The sequence below is a fragment of the Lutzomyia longipalpis genome, chromosome 4 (assembly GCF_024334085.1).
Source record: "Lutzomyia longipalpis isolate SR_M1_2022 chromosome 4, ASM2433408v1".
NCBI lineage: Eukaryota > Metazoa > Arthropoda > Insecta > Diptera > Psychodidae > Lutzomyia > Lutzomyia longipalpis.
Window position 1 is genome coordinate 4,063,169 of NC_074710.1, and position 16,169 is coordinate 4,079,337.

A 16,169-nucleotide genomic window follows, 5' to 3' on the forward strand; every position below is an offset into this window, starting at 1 on the left:
GAAAAATATCCCGTAAAAATTGGTAAGGGAAAGAGTGTTTTGATTTTTCACTTCGCGCATTTTCACATATTTGGCCGCTAAATGACCATAAATTTCCACTTTTCACGGCTTTCCTGGCACTGAGAACACTTCAGCAAAGCCCATTTTCACTTTTTCTTGGAAAAATATCCCCAAATACTGAGAAAATAATACGAAATGAAAAACATGTTGAGTGCACAAAAAAGAATGATGAAAATGTCGGAAGCATGCGTCAGAGAAAGACGAAAGATACAGAAATACATTAGTGGGAGTGAGAGGGAATGACAAAAAATGTCAGGAAAAAATGTCATGATCATTTTCTCTTGACATGAGATTCCTGCATAGCACCATAACACATCTAGCGCAACAAAGATTTCGTTCATTACTACTCATTCTAATGGTAGATATTCAGTTTTGTATAAAACATGAAACAAAAACATTGTTTCACTTCCTCAAATTTATTTTAATGATATCGTAATTGAGGAAAATTATTGTTTGAATCATAAAAACAACTATGGGGGGAATTGTTGATGTGTTGGGTTATAATTTTGTCGCTAACGTCAATGAACGGAGTAAAAAAACATCCAAAAATAAATTACCTTTTTGTGCTTTTTGTTCACGAAATTGATTTCATTGATGTTTCGTAATGGCTTGTCTTGTATTTTCCTTTAAATTAGAAATGTAATCAAATGAGTCCAATGGCTTTTTAATCATTAAAATTAAGGAAAACTTCATGTTTCATCGTGATTTGTTTTTAAAATTAATGTTTCGTGTTTCAGAGAGTTAAATGGCCGCCTATTTTTACAAAAAAAAAATTAATTGAAACGCTCTAAAGACTTTAAATGTTACATAAAGATTAAAGAATGCGCCATAAGTTAATAAAAATATTCTTATTGAGTTGTGATTGATCAAAGTTTGCCCAAATATTGACCAATTCATTTTGCAAATGTGTGAAACATAGAAACCTTGAAACATACAGTCTTTAAATTTTTTTTCGGTCTTCAGAGGACATTTTCTCAATTAAAACGTTTTTTTTGGACTTTTATGTGCAAGTTTAATGAATTTTTAACTTGAAATAACTATTGAATTAATTAAAATTCGGTACCACATGTTTCATATTTGTTTCAGCAGAGATTTTGAAGCACTGAAAAGAGCTTAGAGGTTTATGTAAACGTTTAAGTCACCTAATGGACGAGAAAGGGTTATTTTGTTAGTGTTAAGGCACGAGTCAATGCAATTGATCAAAAATTGACTATTCTGTTGAGCCTGTGAAGTTTAATTTGATTAATTTCAATCAATTATTCAATTCTTTCTCATTAATGCTACTCTTTGGATTCTATGTACGTTGATACGGTTGAAATCTCAATTGATTGAATCAATATTTGCTCAATTCAATCGCAATCAAACTTTGATCATGTATTACTCAAAAATTGACTAAATATTGATTTTGATTCTGACGATTTTGACGTTAATCTTGAGGCTATGAAGAACATAAAATCTTCACACCACGGACGAACCTTAAATTTTTTTAAATTCTCACCTAGCTTTTAAGTCAATATTTCATCAAATATTGCTCAAATGTCTCTCAACAGAGCCAATATTTGCCCAAATTTTGATCAATTCGCCGATTTTGAGCTTCGCAATAAATCAAAACACTTTTCTTTCCCTTTAAAAATTTTTATACAATTTTCTTAAATGAAATACAAATAATAATAATATTATGTGCGCCTTTCACGTAATTTACGATCAGCCGAACGAAAATCGTCCCAAATATCAGTCAATTTTCTCCGTATTTGGCATACAGACGAAGAGTTTTGCACAGAAGTTATTTATTTTCTGCGATGCCGTCCCAAGTCCGGCAATTGGATGATGTATTGTGGCATAGTAGACGGGAATGCCGGATATGATGATTGCCGTACCGATGCCCACTTCAAAGGGCGACACGTAGCAGGAAGAAATCACAAGGAAGCCACATGTTAGCATAAAAGTCAGCGGAAGAATGAGATTTACCTGAAATGAAGAAAAAAAAGCAAAATGGCGGGGATTTAGAATACAAACGGTTTTTGAGAAGAAAATTTTTAGGTTAGGTTTACCTTTATAGGCCTCTTGGCGTCAGGCTGTGTTTTGCGCAGGTAAAGTAGGCCTGAGATTGAGACGAGAATAAAGAGTGCCTCCACGAAGCTGACGTAGTTAATTAGGGCGTATACGTCATCAATGAAGAGGAGCACGAGTGTGATGACGCAGAGGAAGATGAGAGAAGGCACGGGGGTTAGGTAATTGATGTTTATGAGGGAAATGGCGGCCGGGAGGTGCCCATTGCGGGCTCCAACGAAAAATAACCTCGATGAGGCAAATATGGCCCCATTGAGGGATCCAAATGTTGAGCAGGCAACAAACAGGGGCATCACCCATGCAGCATAACCTAACATTTTGTCCGCAAATGTCACCGCAACGGCCAATGAGGAGAGAATCTCATCCGTGCTGAGGACAGCAAAGTACGCCACATTCGTGATGACGTAGACAATGGTGACAACGGGCATACTGATGCAAATGGCGCGTGGGAGATTCCTATATGGGTCCTTGAGTTCCTCCGTGACGAAGTTGAGGTAATTCCATCCGGAGTAGGAGAAGAGGCCATTGTAGAAGGCCAGGGCAATGTACCCAGGGGATGAATTTGATCCCACCATGGGATTCTCGAGATTTTGCGTGTTACCCCCCAAAAGGTACCAAATTCCCACAGCAACGATCACCAGCAGTGCCAAGATCTTCATTCCCGTGAAGATGTCCGTCACACGAGCCACCCATTTCACATTGTAGCAATTTATTGTCGTAAGAAGGCCTGCAAAGGGGATTAAACATTTCATTAGTTTCCTTCTCAATTCTTTGCGTGCTTTTCGGGGGGATTATTTATTCTTAAAAAAAGGAATTTATGAAGCCAAAACTCCAAAGAATCTTTGCATGCAAAATCACCTCACGTGCAACAAGATTTTTTTTTATTCTTATAAAAGAATGATTTATATCGTCACAAAAGGAGGAGAAAAAGAATACAAGAAAAGAATGAGAATTGGAGATCCTCCATGAGAATTTATCGTTATATGAGAAGGTCAAATAAATTCTAAGAAAATAAATAAAAATTCGCAGAAAGAAGATTTAAATAAAATAATAATTTAGAAAGCCTGTAAAGACTTTTTTTTAACCCTTTAAGGGCTGCAAATTGAATTTTTAATTTGAATTTCAACCAATTTTTGCTGCTTATCGCACTTTTGACTTCAGAAGAAAAGGAGTTTATGAACTTTTCATAAAGAAAATCCCTAATTCCAGGAAACAGGAAACAAGAAACACAGCTAACTTGTAAGAAATAAAAGTTAGTTTGTCCGTTAAAGGGTTAACATACGAAATTTCTACATTTTTCCTGTTAGAATTTAAGTTAAACATGAAATATTTTTGAATAATAAGAAGAAGAACAATGTAAGAAAAAAAAAGAAGAAGCATAGGGAAGCCATTCGGTCATGAGAAGTTGAGTTGAGAGGAGCTTGTTTGATTGAATTTTGTGAAAAATTTACAAGAAGAAACTTAAGGTCAAGCAATTTAGTAAGTAAAGGTAAAGTAATATAAACTAATAAAAGAATTAATGTTGTAGGAAAAGCCTGAGGCATAGGAAGGAACGAAGCTAGAGGTTAATGACTAATGTGAAGACAAAAAATAGAGTGAGTAGAATCAAACATGGCTCCCAAAATGAATTTATGTAAAAAATCCCCAAAAAATGTTCCCTAGGTTAAAACCGGCGAGCTTCGTGAATTCTGTATGAAATAAATGTGCTTTTAGCACAAGAAAAAGTAACATTTCCATTAATTAATGATAGGTAATAAAATAAAAATATTCTCATGGTTGAATTAATTTTACTAGTAAAAATATTTTATTAAATGAGATGAAATGTTAAAAAAATAACATTTTCATTTGTCCGTCAAAGGGTTAACGCACAAAGTTATTAATTTTTTGTCACCATCCTCGTTTTAGTTACACAAAGTATTCGTTTTTAAAATTAAATTTAATTGTTCTCCTTCTAAAAAACATTGTGAAAAGTTTAAATGAAAAAAAAATCTTTGCATCTGTCAATAAAGGGTTAACGCATTATGCAATGCACCAATTTTAAAAGGTTTATGTACAAAATTTCTTTATTTGCCACCATCTTCGTGGAATTTATTTTAAATAAATCATTTTCAAATTAAAATATTTTTTTACTAAAAAAATAATTCATTTAATGTTACGAAATGAGCGAAAAAAATTTTTACTCCTCCATTAAAGGGTTAACGTAAAATAGTTCCGCGTGTCCTATTAAAAAAATCTCAACATTCATCTCGTCATTAGCAGTCTCTGCCTTATCATGCACTCAATTCGATAAGATTCAGGAGGACAAAAAAGTTTTAAAAAAATCTCAAAGGATGCAGTAAAAAGTCAATCATAACGCGTCCAGTTATAAGAGTTGGTGTCCCACAACGTGTAGAAGTTATTTTATGCGTTATAATACGATTTGTGAGCAGAATTAGTTGGCAAAGTTGATTTTTTGTGAAATTCAGCAATTTGATGCATTAAAATGGTCATATCTCTGGTTGTATAAGACCTACAGAAATTTCTTGACCATTTTTGGAAAGGTCTTGAAACAAGCTATAATTTAATATATATCTCAATGATTTTCAAGGTCACCTCTAGAACACAAAATGGCGGATTTTTATTGCACAAAAAGAGTTTTTCGTATTTTTCGTCCTGAAGGAATGGTTCTAGAGAGTTCTGATGTTCTAGAAAGTTGTAGATAATTGCAAAACCTTTAATTTGATACCAAATTCAGTCAAATCGGATAAGCGGTTCAAGAGATATGGCTATTAGAACTTTTCAAATTCAAGAATTTTTCAAATGACAATATCTTCTAAACGGCGACATAGATTTTCTTCATTTTCGGACTGATGAAAGATATTGAGTCAGGCTACAACATATCAAAATTTAAAAGATTTGCCTAATGGGGATTCGGAGATATTGCCCCTTAAAGTTAGGCAATTTTTGTTTTTGAATTTAGCGTCTCTTGCGGATGTTTTTGGAACTTGGAATGTTCTAGACAGTTGTATGGCTTCTTGAAACCTTTCATTTGATACCAAGATGGTCAAAATCGGTCAAGCCGTTCTCGAGATATATCGAAAAAACACTTTTTGCTTCAGGTCGCCATATTTGCTAAACCGCTTGACCGATTTTTAAGTATGAATTATCGATGAAAATGTCTCATTGAGCTCTACAACATACTAAAATTTCAGACCTCTAGCTGTAAGGGAAGTGGTTGACGGTAGTTCAAAATGGCGGATGGCGGCCATCTTGGATTTCGAAAATGTGAAAAAATGAAATTTTACACCCACATTTCTATAGAAAAATTCAAACCCGAAGTCTCTATCTCCTACCGTTCTTGAGTTATAAAGCAAAATATATCGCACCGGCCGGCAGGACGGCGGGACGGCAGGACGGCAGGCCGGCAGGCCGGCAGGCCGGCCGGAACAAAAATTTTCCACCACCATTTTCGTAATGTGGGATGTCTAAAACGTGCTCATACCAAGTTTGAGCCCGATCTGAGATTGTCGGTTTTTCCGATGATTACAATACTTGGTGTTGGCCACGAAGTGGAACACCAACTAATTGAGAAAGTCTCTGCTGGTGCAGGGTTAAGAGGTCATCATTAACCAACGGATAAAGCAATTAAAAGCGTAGGGAATGAATGATTCGAAGAAGGAGTTTTCTTCCTTCTCTTCAGGGTTTGATTGAGATTTTAGGGGTCGGGACAGCGCGTACGCAGTCCCGGCTATCAAAAATTGTGCGCACGAGTTATCCACATTAGGGATAATCGCAAGGGTCAGCCCAACCGAGGTGCAATGGAAGAGCCTCGCCTCGGGGGAACCGCCTTAATGATCACGGTAGCCCCTACGCCAGGTAAGTATGCTTTGGCAGCCGGCGCTTCAACCACTTCAACCTCAACACAAAGTGCTGCCGCGCTGAAGTATACGGCAAATGTGGGAAAATCCGTTTTTCTTCCCAAAATTACTTTTGTAAGAAAAGTTTTGAATATTTATGATAAAAGAAAGATTTATTGACGAGGATTGTTGTATTGGGGATTATGTACAGGATAACCAGCTTCCTGACTGGGAAACTCCTTTCCGGAAGCTAGGAAATTGCCCATAATTCCCCTTTACGGCAAATGAGGGAAAATTCGTTTTCTTCCTTAATTATTTAAAAATTTCTGAAGCAATTTAAAATCTATTATTATAAAAGAATAATTTATTGGAGTAGATTGTTGCATTGGGGATTCTGTGCAGGAGGATATGTCGTAGATAGGGCGCTTCCTGGCTAGGAAACTCCTTTCCGGAAGTTAAAGAAAATCTTCTCTGTGCCATTTAGGCGGGAAATTTAAATTTTCTTTTACAAAATTCTCCCCTTTTGAGGTATTTTGAATCATAGGTGTGATACTTACACGTAATAACGGCTGCAAGGAGTCGTACAGCATCAAGGGAGGCATCGCAGTTGGGGTAGAAGGGTTGCAGGAGGTACTGTGCAAATGTGAGCGCCGTGATGGCATTCCCGGTTGGCACGAGAATCAGCAGAGCCACCCAGAGGTAGAGGAATGCCGGAAGGGGTCCAAATGCCACACCAATGTACGCGTAGTCACCTCCGGATTTGGGTATCATTGTGCCTAGTGGGAGGATGATGTGGAAGATAAAACATTTTACTTTATACAAAATAAATAAGCAAATTGGCTCAACATGCGAGTCACCAATTCGACTTGTTGTGCTCTCAATTCTCCTCGCTCCGGATCTCAACAATCATTATCATATTAAATCCATATTGGAATTAGAAAAGAATGAGAATCTTGGCACAGGCTTCTCATGCAAAATGGCGCAATTTTTAAAACCTTCCCCTTCCCCCTTTGCATTGCCGCGAAGAGGTTCTTCTGCAGAATTTCCCCTTTATTGGCCAAAAGTAATTTTTAAGGTATCCCACGGGCAGTGAACTCGATGCGAATGCAGGGAAAAGGCAAAAGTACAAGAATTGGCGCAAAAATGCAGCAATTCGGCATTTTTGGTGCCCTGGAAAATTCAAAATTCAACTCATGACGCAATGCCGGCCATCATTTATGTGCTATCTCACGAAAAAAAAATTGACGGCATGACCTTCCGGAAGTTTGATTTTTTTTAAGCTATTTTGCAACTGATAGCGGTTAAGAAATCATTTCTTGGAATGAATTTTCCACAAAAGTTTGACTCATTTTTCTTTTGCAGGGCGGAACTCCACGTGCTGGCAAGGAGCCAGCATAAAGTGTGTGGTAGTGTAGGGCAAAATCAACACTCGGTGGTTGACCCAAAAGAACAAGGATGGCGTACGAATGTATTCCTATAGGCAAGGGTGAGTTATTTAAAGATGTTTGTACTCTCCTTCTTCTTTTTATTATTGTTTGCCAAATATTTTCTGCTTTCTATGGGAATATTAAAAACAATTCAAAATTTTTAAATTTTTGAGCTTTGTTAAAAAAGAAGTGATTTTGGAAGGAAAACAAAGGAAAATTGTCTTGTTTTTGTAGAATGTTTGTAAATAATATTCCATCTCTCTGTAGCCACTGAAGAAGGCTCAAAACGGAGTCGAAAGCTCTGGAAAACGTGAGTTTTTTCTGGGTTCAAGTTTTTCTTTACGTTTGAGGTAAAATGTCGAAGTGAAATGTCAAATTTTATAGTAAAAATGAAAAGTCAAACGTTTGAATACACGTCAGACGTTAGAAAATAAATGTCAACGTTAAAAAGAAAGGTTAAACGTTTGAAGAGTAATGTGAAAAATTAAAAAAAAAACGACAATTTCCTATGCATACATTACGCGACAAATTAAACCTTTTTAGTCCCAAAAACACTTGTATGTATGTATAAGGGATTAATAAAATTATTATTATTAAACCTTTTTACTGAGCAAGCACGTTTGCATCCGTTCACCTTGCCTTCTAATTTCCGATCTTTCATTTTTGCCGCCAAATCATTCTTTTTTCCCCACATTCTCTATTTTCACCACTCGAATTCACCACTTAAAGTGCACACCAAATTCAAATAGTTCAAATATTTCTTTTTTTATAATGTTTCCAAACAATTACAATCTAAAGGGGAAATCAATGAAATAACGGCCAAACACGGAATCTTCCCATTTTACTATTTTTAGTATAATATGTACATTTAGTAGGTTACCTATATAGTTGGAAAATTATTTTCCAACTAATTAAAGTTATTTTCGTAAAACTAAAATGGATTCGATTAGCAAAAAAACTTCAGAATTTCTGACACCAAATATCAAAAATTCAAATTGAATATAAATACTTTTAAAGAAAAACTTTGTTAAGAAAAAAATCCAGGACATATCTGGGTTAAAAGGATCCGTGAAAGTGAAAAAGCTCTTTATATGCGAAGAGAACAACTAAGAAAACCCAGAGAGTATTGATTGCAAAAAAAACTATTTAGTTTTTCCGCCTTTTTCTCTTTCTTCAATTTCGCAGAATTCGTTATGCTAAATCACAAAAGAAACTAATTGTAATGAAAGAACTTTCATAAAAGTTTTGTAGCAAATCCATTGAAGTTTGAAAAGAAACAGGTAGGTAGGTATAGGTAACATTTAGGGGAATCTCGGGTTGTATTCTTTCTTTTAAAAATCGCATTTGCTCAATGTAATTACGTTTAGTATCTTTTAACCTTTGAGGTTAAAAATGCTCTGAAATTTAAGAATCCTTTAAATCTTTCAACTAGTTTTCTTTTCTTGTAATTAGACATATTTTTGCTCTTTTGCGGCTTGGTAAACTTACAAAATTACTCCGCATTTACAAAATTTACTCAACAATGCTTGAAAAAAAAAATGTCGAAACGTCGCTACATGACAGAAAAGTGCTGCTTTTCATTTTTAAATTCAAAGAAATTCGGACTTCTTTAACGGTTGCTTCTTGTTTTTCATTTTTTTCCTCAATTACTGTTGCGATTTGCTTCTGTGAGAAATTTTTTTTGAGAGACCTTCTCGTTAAGAAAATGTTAAAATTTGTACAAATTGTCACGTAGTTGCTGTGCCTTGTTGCATGAAAATGTGTTAAAATGTTTGAGAAAGAATGCGCGTCTGTGTTGGAGAGCACATGCTCGCCTGGCAGGTAAAAGAAAAAATGTTTCTGCTACACAATTAGGGGAAAGGTGGCTGATGAAATTCATTTGGTGTGTGGACTCACCCAATTCGGCGTAGCATAGGGCGCCAACCATGCTCAAGACCCCCGAGAGGATCCACACGACGAGGGCCTGCCCAATTGAGCCGCTGTACTGCAGCACTCCCTTTGGGGAGACAAAGATCCCCGCACCAATGATAACACCCACAATGATGGCCACACCATCGAGGAGTCCAAGCTCCTTCTTCAACTTCACCCCATCGTCCGTTGTGTCGCCGGAGGCCTCCTCGGCGGTTGCAGCCTCGGTGTAGCTAACACGTGGCTGTGTTGCCTCCACGGCGGATACTTTGGCCATTTCGCAGGGATTTTTTTGGCGCGTTTTTAATACAAAAAATAATTAAAGAACTCTGAAGGCTTGTTTGGGGGGAGAGAGTCGCACACGTTGCTCAGGCAGATCAAGTCATCAACGAGAGTTTAAATTAAATATATGCCCACACTACACCCAGATTAGCACAGATTTAAATGATCCATCATATAGCACAAACTAGGCACTTCCTGGAATTTTCCTGAAGCCCTTTTTTGCTGCTGCTGCTGCTCTTCAACACAGTAAATTATCCTCCCAAAAGGACACTTGAATCATCATGTGGGAGGCACAAGCACTAGCTGTATGCACGTAACACATTACACAGAAAAAAATTTCAAAGCAGAGTTGAATAGAAAAAATGAATTTTCACCAATAGGCCACGTTTCGTTGGAAGAAATCAACAACTGCGGGGAATGTTTGTGTGCCGCGTTGTCAGAATCAAGACTGGAGTGGAACTAAATGTGCGAGATCCGCAGTTAAAAGCATTTTGTTGAAGCTCTTTCCATGCATAAAATATCGCGCCGCATAGTGAGACCAACATTCGGCAAAAGCGCGAAAGAGGGGCGAAGCAGAGTTGTTGTAGTTGTGATTTGCAGGGCAACAACTACATATAAATTCACATGTACATTGTAAAAAATTCTCCGTCTCCATTCCAAAGATTTCCATCCCACTCTCACATACATAGCATAAGCATAGTTCCAAAAATAGAGGGGAATTGGTCAAACCACCGCAGTACATACTCTTCGAAGAAATCTGGGAAAATCAAATTGGAAAAACCACAGTTGGGGTATTTGCTAATCGGCAAATGATTAAATTTCCCTCCTCTGATAACAACATACAATATTGTTTGCACAAATAGGCAATATTCGGGCAGAGAGAGAGAGAGAGAGAGAAGAGCAGAGAAGTGAGAGAAATGCCCTAAACTGCTCATTTATGATGCAATTCATAAGCATATAGTTGGTATACCTCATGAGGGGATATTGGAGAGAAAATAAAACAATTTTGTGCGGTAAATAAAATAGTGGGATGAGGAGCATACACTTGGTGCTATCTGCGCAACCTCTGACCTATTATTGGGGACTAATTGCACAAATAAAACCGCAACAAATAAAAACTAAAATAAATACAATCACCAATATAATCACCTCTTAGCAACATGATAAAGTTGGCGCCATGTGGGTTAGTTTGACTTCGCGAAAATTACTGAGAAATTCATTTTGAAAAGGACGCTAACCTATAAAAAAATTCATCGTGGTATCTATTGATTAACGAGGTAGGAAGGATAGACAGGAGCTTGGGATTTTTCAAGATTTCGGGATAAAATTGAGAAAATATTAAGGGAAATTAGTAAAAAAAAAAAGTTTTTAAAGTAAAATGCGAAGAATAAATAACAGAATTGATAGAGAAACTAACAGCTAAATTTAAATTTGGCGCGTTATTGAGAGAATAAAAAATGGTGTAATTGAGTGGTGAAAATGATGAAATGTGGAGAAAATAAAGCGATAAATAAGAAGTAGAAGAAATATTAAATAATATTCTTTTCTTAATTTTTTTTGCGTTATAGTCTTTGAAGGAACTAAATAAAAATTCTTCAAAGGAAAACTAAATTTTTCCCCAGATTTTTGTCTGCTTTTTTGTTTAGTTTAACTGGTTTAACTGCAAAAAAATTTATTTTTACAGAGTTAGAATAGATTCCGTTTAAGGAAAAGTTACAAAACTTTCTGCCCAAAATTTCAAGAATTTTGGTGAAGAATTAATTTTTTGGGTTATTATTTATTTATTTTTTTTATTTAATTTAATTTAATTAGTAACCCTTTCGCGTTCACATAAGACATTAAAACATGCGATCTTTTTTATAACGATAATTTATATGTTAGAGGTCGTCCCATATCATCGAGGGGAGTTTGGATAATGCCCCCACCACCATCAACTTGGATTCCCCGGCATCTCCAATTCTACTCTCTCGTCACTCTTATCTTGGCTTTTGAAATATCCATACGTTAAATAATTTTCTCTTGTAATTTGTAATTTTTGCCTTTATTAAATAAATTGAATTTAAACTTAAGTGCATAGCAACATTCTGTTCGCTCACCGAAACGGCCACGAGTTCTGGGATTTTATTAATTAGAATCTACTTACAACAAAGGTGAGAACGTAACAATTCTGGCCACGAGTTCTGGGATTTTATTAATTAGAATCTACTTACAACAAAGGTGAGAACGTAACAATTCTGGCGAACGAGCGATGTCGGAACAAACTGAACTCCTACAAGCTATGCTGGCGATCCTGGAAGAGATGAAGGCCCAACGTACCGACGTGAAACCGTCGCATCCATCTGAGGTTGCGTTGGAGGCTCTGTCACGCAGCATCACGCCATTCACGCATGCTCCTGAACAGAACCTAACGTTCGATACCTGGTTCGAGCGTTACAAGCACACCTTCCTGGAGGATGGCAAGAACCTAGACGACGCTTCGAGAGTACGTCTCCTCCTCAGGCGTCTGGATGCTGTCTCCTACGAGAAGTACTCTAGCAATCTCTTGCCACGCAATCCAGCAGAGCTCACGTTCGTTGATACTGTCGAGATTCTTACGAAGCTCTTTGGCAGGGGAGAGTCGCTTTTCTGCACCCGCAGGAAGTGTTTTCAGCTGGTCATCCGTGATTCTGACGATCTGACTACACACGCAGGCATTGTCAATCGTCAATGTGAGGCTTCACGCCTTACTGAGTGTACTCCCGACCATTTTAAGTCACTCATCTTCGTCCTCAGTCTCCAGAGCGAGAAGTATGTTCTCGTCCGGGAACAATTGCTCACGAAGTTCGAGACGGAACCACCGGAGAAGATCACACTGGATTTCATGCTGGAGGAAGCCCGACGTCTTCTGAACATCAAAAGTGACTCAAAAGTCGATTCTGGAGCTGCCAACGTGAATGCTCTCCGGAAGTCATTTCCCGCCAAAAAGGAGCGTCCGCCACGCCCGTGTTATCTTTGTGGGTCAATGCATTTTGTACGGGACTGCCCACATACCGCTACCAAGTGTGCCGATTGCCACAAAATTGGCCATAAGACTGGGTATTGTCCCCCAGCGAAAGATAACGATGACCGTGAATCTCATAGACAGAAAGGCAATTCTCAGCGCAACAATTTTACACACAAGAGACAAAAGCCAAGGGGCAAGAAGCCGGCAAAAATGAATGCCATTTTCTCCAATAAACGCTTTGGGAGAAAATATCTTTCTGCCCGAATCAACGATCATCCGGTTGAATTTCAATTGGATTGCGCCGCTGATCTCTCCATGATTTCGAGGGATACTTGGGTGGCTATCGGACGCCCACCACTCACGGCATCCACCATCACCGTCAGAGATGCACAGGCAGGAGAAATTCCAGTCGAAGGCGAATTTCAATGTCGCATCACACTTCTGGGCAAGGAAATTTGTGGAAGATGCATCGTATCCAGCAGTACGCACTCCAATCTCTTTGGAATTGAGTGGATAGAGGACTTAGGGTTGTGGGATTTGGCTCCAAATGCCTTCTGCAACACTGTGAAACGCGATCTCGACACTACGCAGGCTGTCCGGGAACTTCAGGCCAAGTTTCCCATCGTGTTCAGTCCAGAAATGGGGCTCTGTACTGAAGCTTCAGGCACTATCCATCTCAAGAGCGACGCCACGCCGATTTTCCGACCCAAACGCCCAGTAGCTTTCCACATGGCAAGCATCATTGATGAGGAACTTGAGCGTCTACAATCTTCCGGAATCATCACACCGGTTGAATTCTCTCAATGGGCAGCGCCAATCGTAGTCGCACGCAAACCAAATGGCAAGATCAGGATTTGTGGTGATTATTCCACCGGTCTGAATGAATCCGTGGAAACCAACAACTACCCAATCCCGGATCCGGATAGTCTGTTCAGCCGTCTATCTGGAAATAAGATCTTTAGTCATGTTGATCTCTCGGATGCCTACCTTCAAATACCTGTCGACGAAGAGTCATCGAAGTTGCTCACGATCCACACCCATCGTGGATTATTTCGCTTCAATCGTCTGCCTCCGGGAATCCGCAGCGCGCCAGGAATTTTCCAGGAGATCGTCGAACGGATGTTGCAAGGCATCCCGGGTGTCATTTCGTATTTCGATGACATCTGTGTGGCCAGCACGAATGCTGAAGAACATTTTTCCACGCTGCAAGCTGTTTTCCAGCGCCTGCAGGACTTCAACTTTCGCGTCAAACTGGAAAAATGTAAGTTCTTTGCGAAAGAGATCAAATTTCTTGGTATTGTTGCAGACCAAGAAGGGCTCCATCCTGACCCTGCAAAAGTTGAGGCCATCAACAATATGCCCGCGCCACGAAACGTACAGGAACTCCGCAGCTTCCTTGGTGCTGTGCAATTTTGGGGTAAATTTGTGGACTCCATGAGCCATATTCGTGTACCCCTTGATCGCCTCCTCAAGAAGAATGTCCGTTGGAATTGGTCACGGGAATGCGAAAACTCTTTCCAGCGCTTCAAGGAGATTCTCAAGTCTGACTTACTCCTGACGCATTACAACCCAAAACTTCCGATACTTGTTGCCTCTGACGCATCGTCCTACGCCATCGGATGTGTTGCGTACCATGAGTTCCCTGATGGTAGTCTCAAAGCCTTCTATCATGCGTCCCGGAAGCTTACTGACACTGAGGCAAAGTACAGTCAGGTGGAAAAAGAGGGTCTTGGGTTAACATTCGCTGTGAAAAAGTTTCATAGATTCATCTATGGTCGCAAATTTACCTTGCTTACCGATCACAAACCGCTGGTCTCCATCTTCGGAAGCAAGAAAGGCATCCCCGTGCACACGGCGAATAGACTCCAACGATGGGCATTGATCCTCCTTGGCTACGAATTCGACATCAAGTACACAGCCACTGGACAATTTGGGCATGCAGACGTGCTCTCTCGACTCATTTCTTCGCAACGCCGTCGCCAAGAAGATGAGGTTATCATAGCCCTGATCGACGCAGATATTTCCATCGATAGCGAAATTGCACGAGACGTAGCATCTCATCTCCCTGTCGACTTCAAGATGATCCAACGCGCTTCACAGACGTCGCCCGCTCTACAAGAAGTTGCGAGATACATCACTGGGGGATGGCCGTCGTCACGGAACGCCATACAATCTGGGGAAGTATCAAAATTCTATAAGATTCGTGATGCTCTCTCGTTGATCAAGGGTTGTGTATTTTACAGGGAGAGGCTGGTGATTCCTGAGGCTTTCCGGACAAAAGTACTGACGCAACTGCATGAGGCTCACCCAGGCATGGCTCGAATGAAATCCTTAGCCAGAGGATATGTGTTTTGGCCTGGGATGGACAGCGCTATCGAGCATCGTGTCCGGAATTGCCAGGAATGTGCCACCGCCAGCAAAACTCCCGTAAAGTCACACCTTGCGTCATGGCCATTAACTTCGCGATGCTGGCAACGCATTCATATCGACTACGCGAAGTACAAAAACGATTATTACCTTCTCATTGTGGATGCATTCTCCAAATGGCCCGAAGTTTACAAAACGTCGTCGATGACTACTGCTGTCACCGTTGCGAAGCTCCGTGAGTGTTTTGCTCGCCATGGACTACCGGAGATTCTCGTGAGCGACAACGGGACCCAGTTCACGAACGCAGCCTTCGCGGACTACTGCAAGCAGAATGGCATCAAACACATTAGAACTGCGCCCTATTCTCCGGCCAGCAATGGCCAATGTGAGCGTTTTGTCGACACGCTTAAGCGCTCCTTGGAGAAACAGAAATCCTTACCTGCGGACGTTGCACTTCAGCAATTTTTGGCAAATTATCGTGCCACCCCGAATGAAAATTCTCCTCAAGGAAAATCCCCATCGGAGGTGATTTATGGTCGAAAAGTTCACACTGTTTTGGATTTGCTGAAGGTGCCCTCTGATGAACCCATTCGGCGCAATGAGAAGATGGAAGCACAATATAACCGTCACCACGGGACCAAGGCACGCTCCTTCGCGAGGGGGGAGGAGGTTTACGCCAAAATATTCGCGCAAGGAGGCGTGAAATTCACTTGGACACCTGGAAAAATTATTGAGAGACGAGGTTCAGCTGTCTACAATGTGAGGTTATGTAATGGCACACTTATACGCTCTCACATCAACCAGTTGAAGCGCAGATTCTCCGATGAGAATAGAGACTCTGGCTCTCTGCCGCTCCCAACAACTTCTCGCAACTCTCACCAATACAACACGCGATCCCATTCACGACAAATTCAGTCTCCCGCTACGCAACGCACTCCATTGAGACCGAAGACTGAACGGCTTTCGGATCCGATCGTGATATCGTCGGGATCTTCGTACGGCACATTGAGTAACGCGGATGAATCGCTATTGAGTCCAGTGAGAGAAATTCATTCACAATCTGATTCTCCTGGAACTCCTCTGAACGCTGTATCCGACTCTCAAGGAGCTGTTGGCCCAGCACTCACTCCACGTACACCAGATGCACCGACACAACGACCACCTTCACAGACACCGATCTACCGTAGAATGCGCACGCGACGAAATGTACAGAAGCGTCTTAGCGATCACTACTGA

The 16,169-nt window shown here is 39.8% G+C and overlaps 2 protein-coding genes and 1 non-coding gene across 3 annotated transcripts; 1 reads left to right on the forward strand and 2 right to left on the reverse strand.

The window, feature by feature from the left end:
* Window positions 1-1,674: 1,674 nt before the first annotated feature.
* On the reverse strand, window positions 1,675-10,088 carry LOC129795570 (Y+L amino acid transporter 2). Its single transcript, XM_055836964.1, has 4 exons — window positions 9,290-10,088; window positions 6,524-6,742; window positions 2,112-2,857; window positions 1,675-2,028 (listed from the first exon to the last, which is right to left on the reverse strand). The coding sequence occupies exons 1-4, from the start codon at window positions 9,576-9,578 to the stop codon at window positions 1,792-1,794; spliced, it is 1,491 nt and encodes a 496-aa protein (XP_055692939.1). The 5' UTR covers window positions 9,579-10,088; the 3' UTR covers window positions 1,675-1,791.
* LOC129796707 (U1 spliceosomal RNA) lies at window positions 5,831-5,993 on the reverse strand. Its single transcript, XR_008751255.1, has one exon. It is a non-coding gene; the product is annotated as a U1 spliceosomal RNA (small nuclear RNA).
* A 1,743-nt stretch (window positions 10,089-11,831) lies between the features above and the next one.
* LOC129794445 (uncharacterized protein K02A2.6-like) lies at window positions 11,832-16,169 on the forward strand. Its single transcript, XM_055835197.1, has 2 exons — window positions 11,832-13,827; window positions 13,873-16,169. Exons 1-2 carry the CDS (start codon window positions 11,832-11,834, stop codon window positions 16,167-16,169), a joined length of 4,293 nt encoding a protein of 1,430 aa, XP_055691172.1.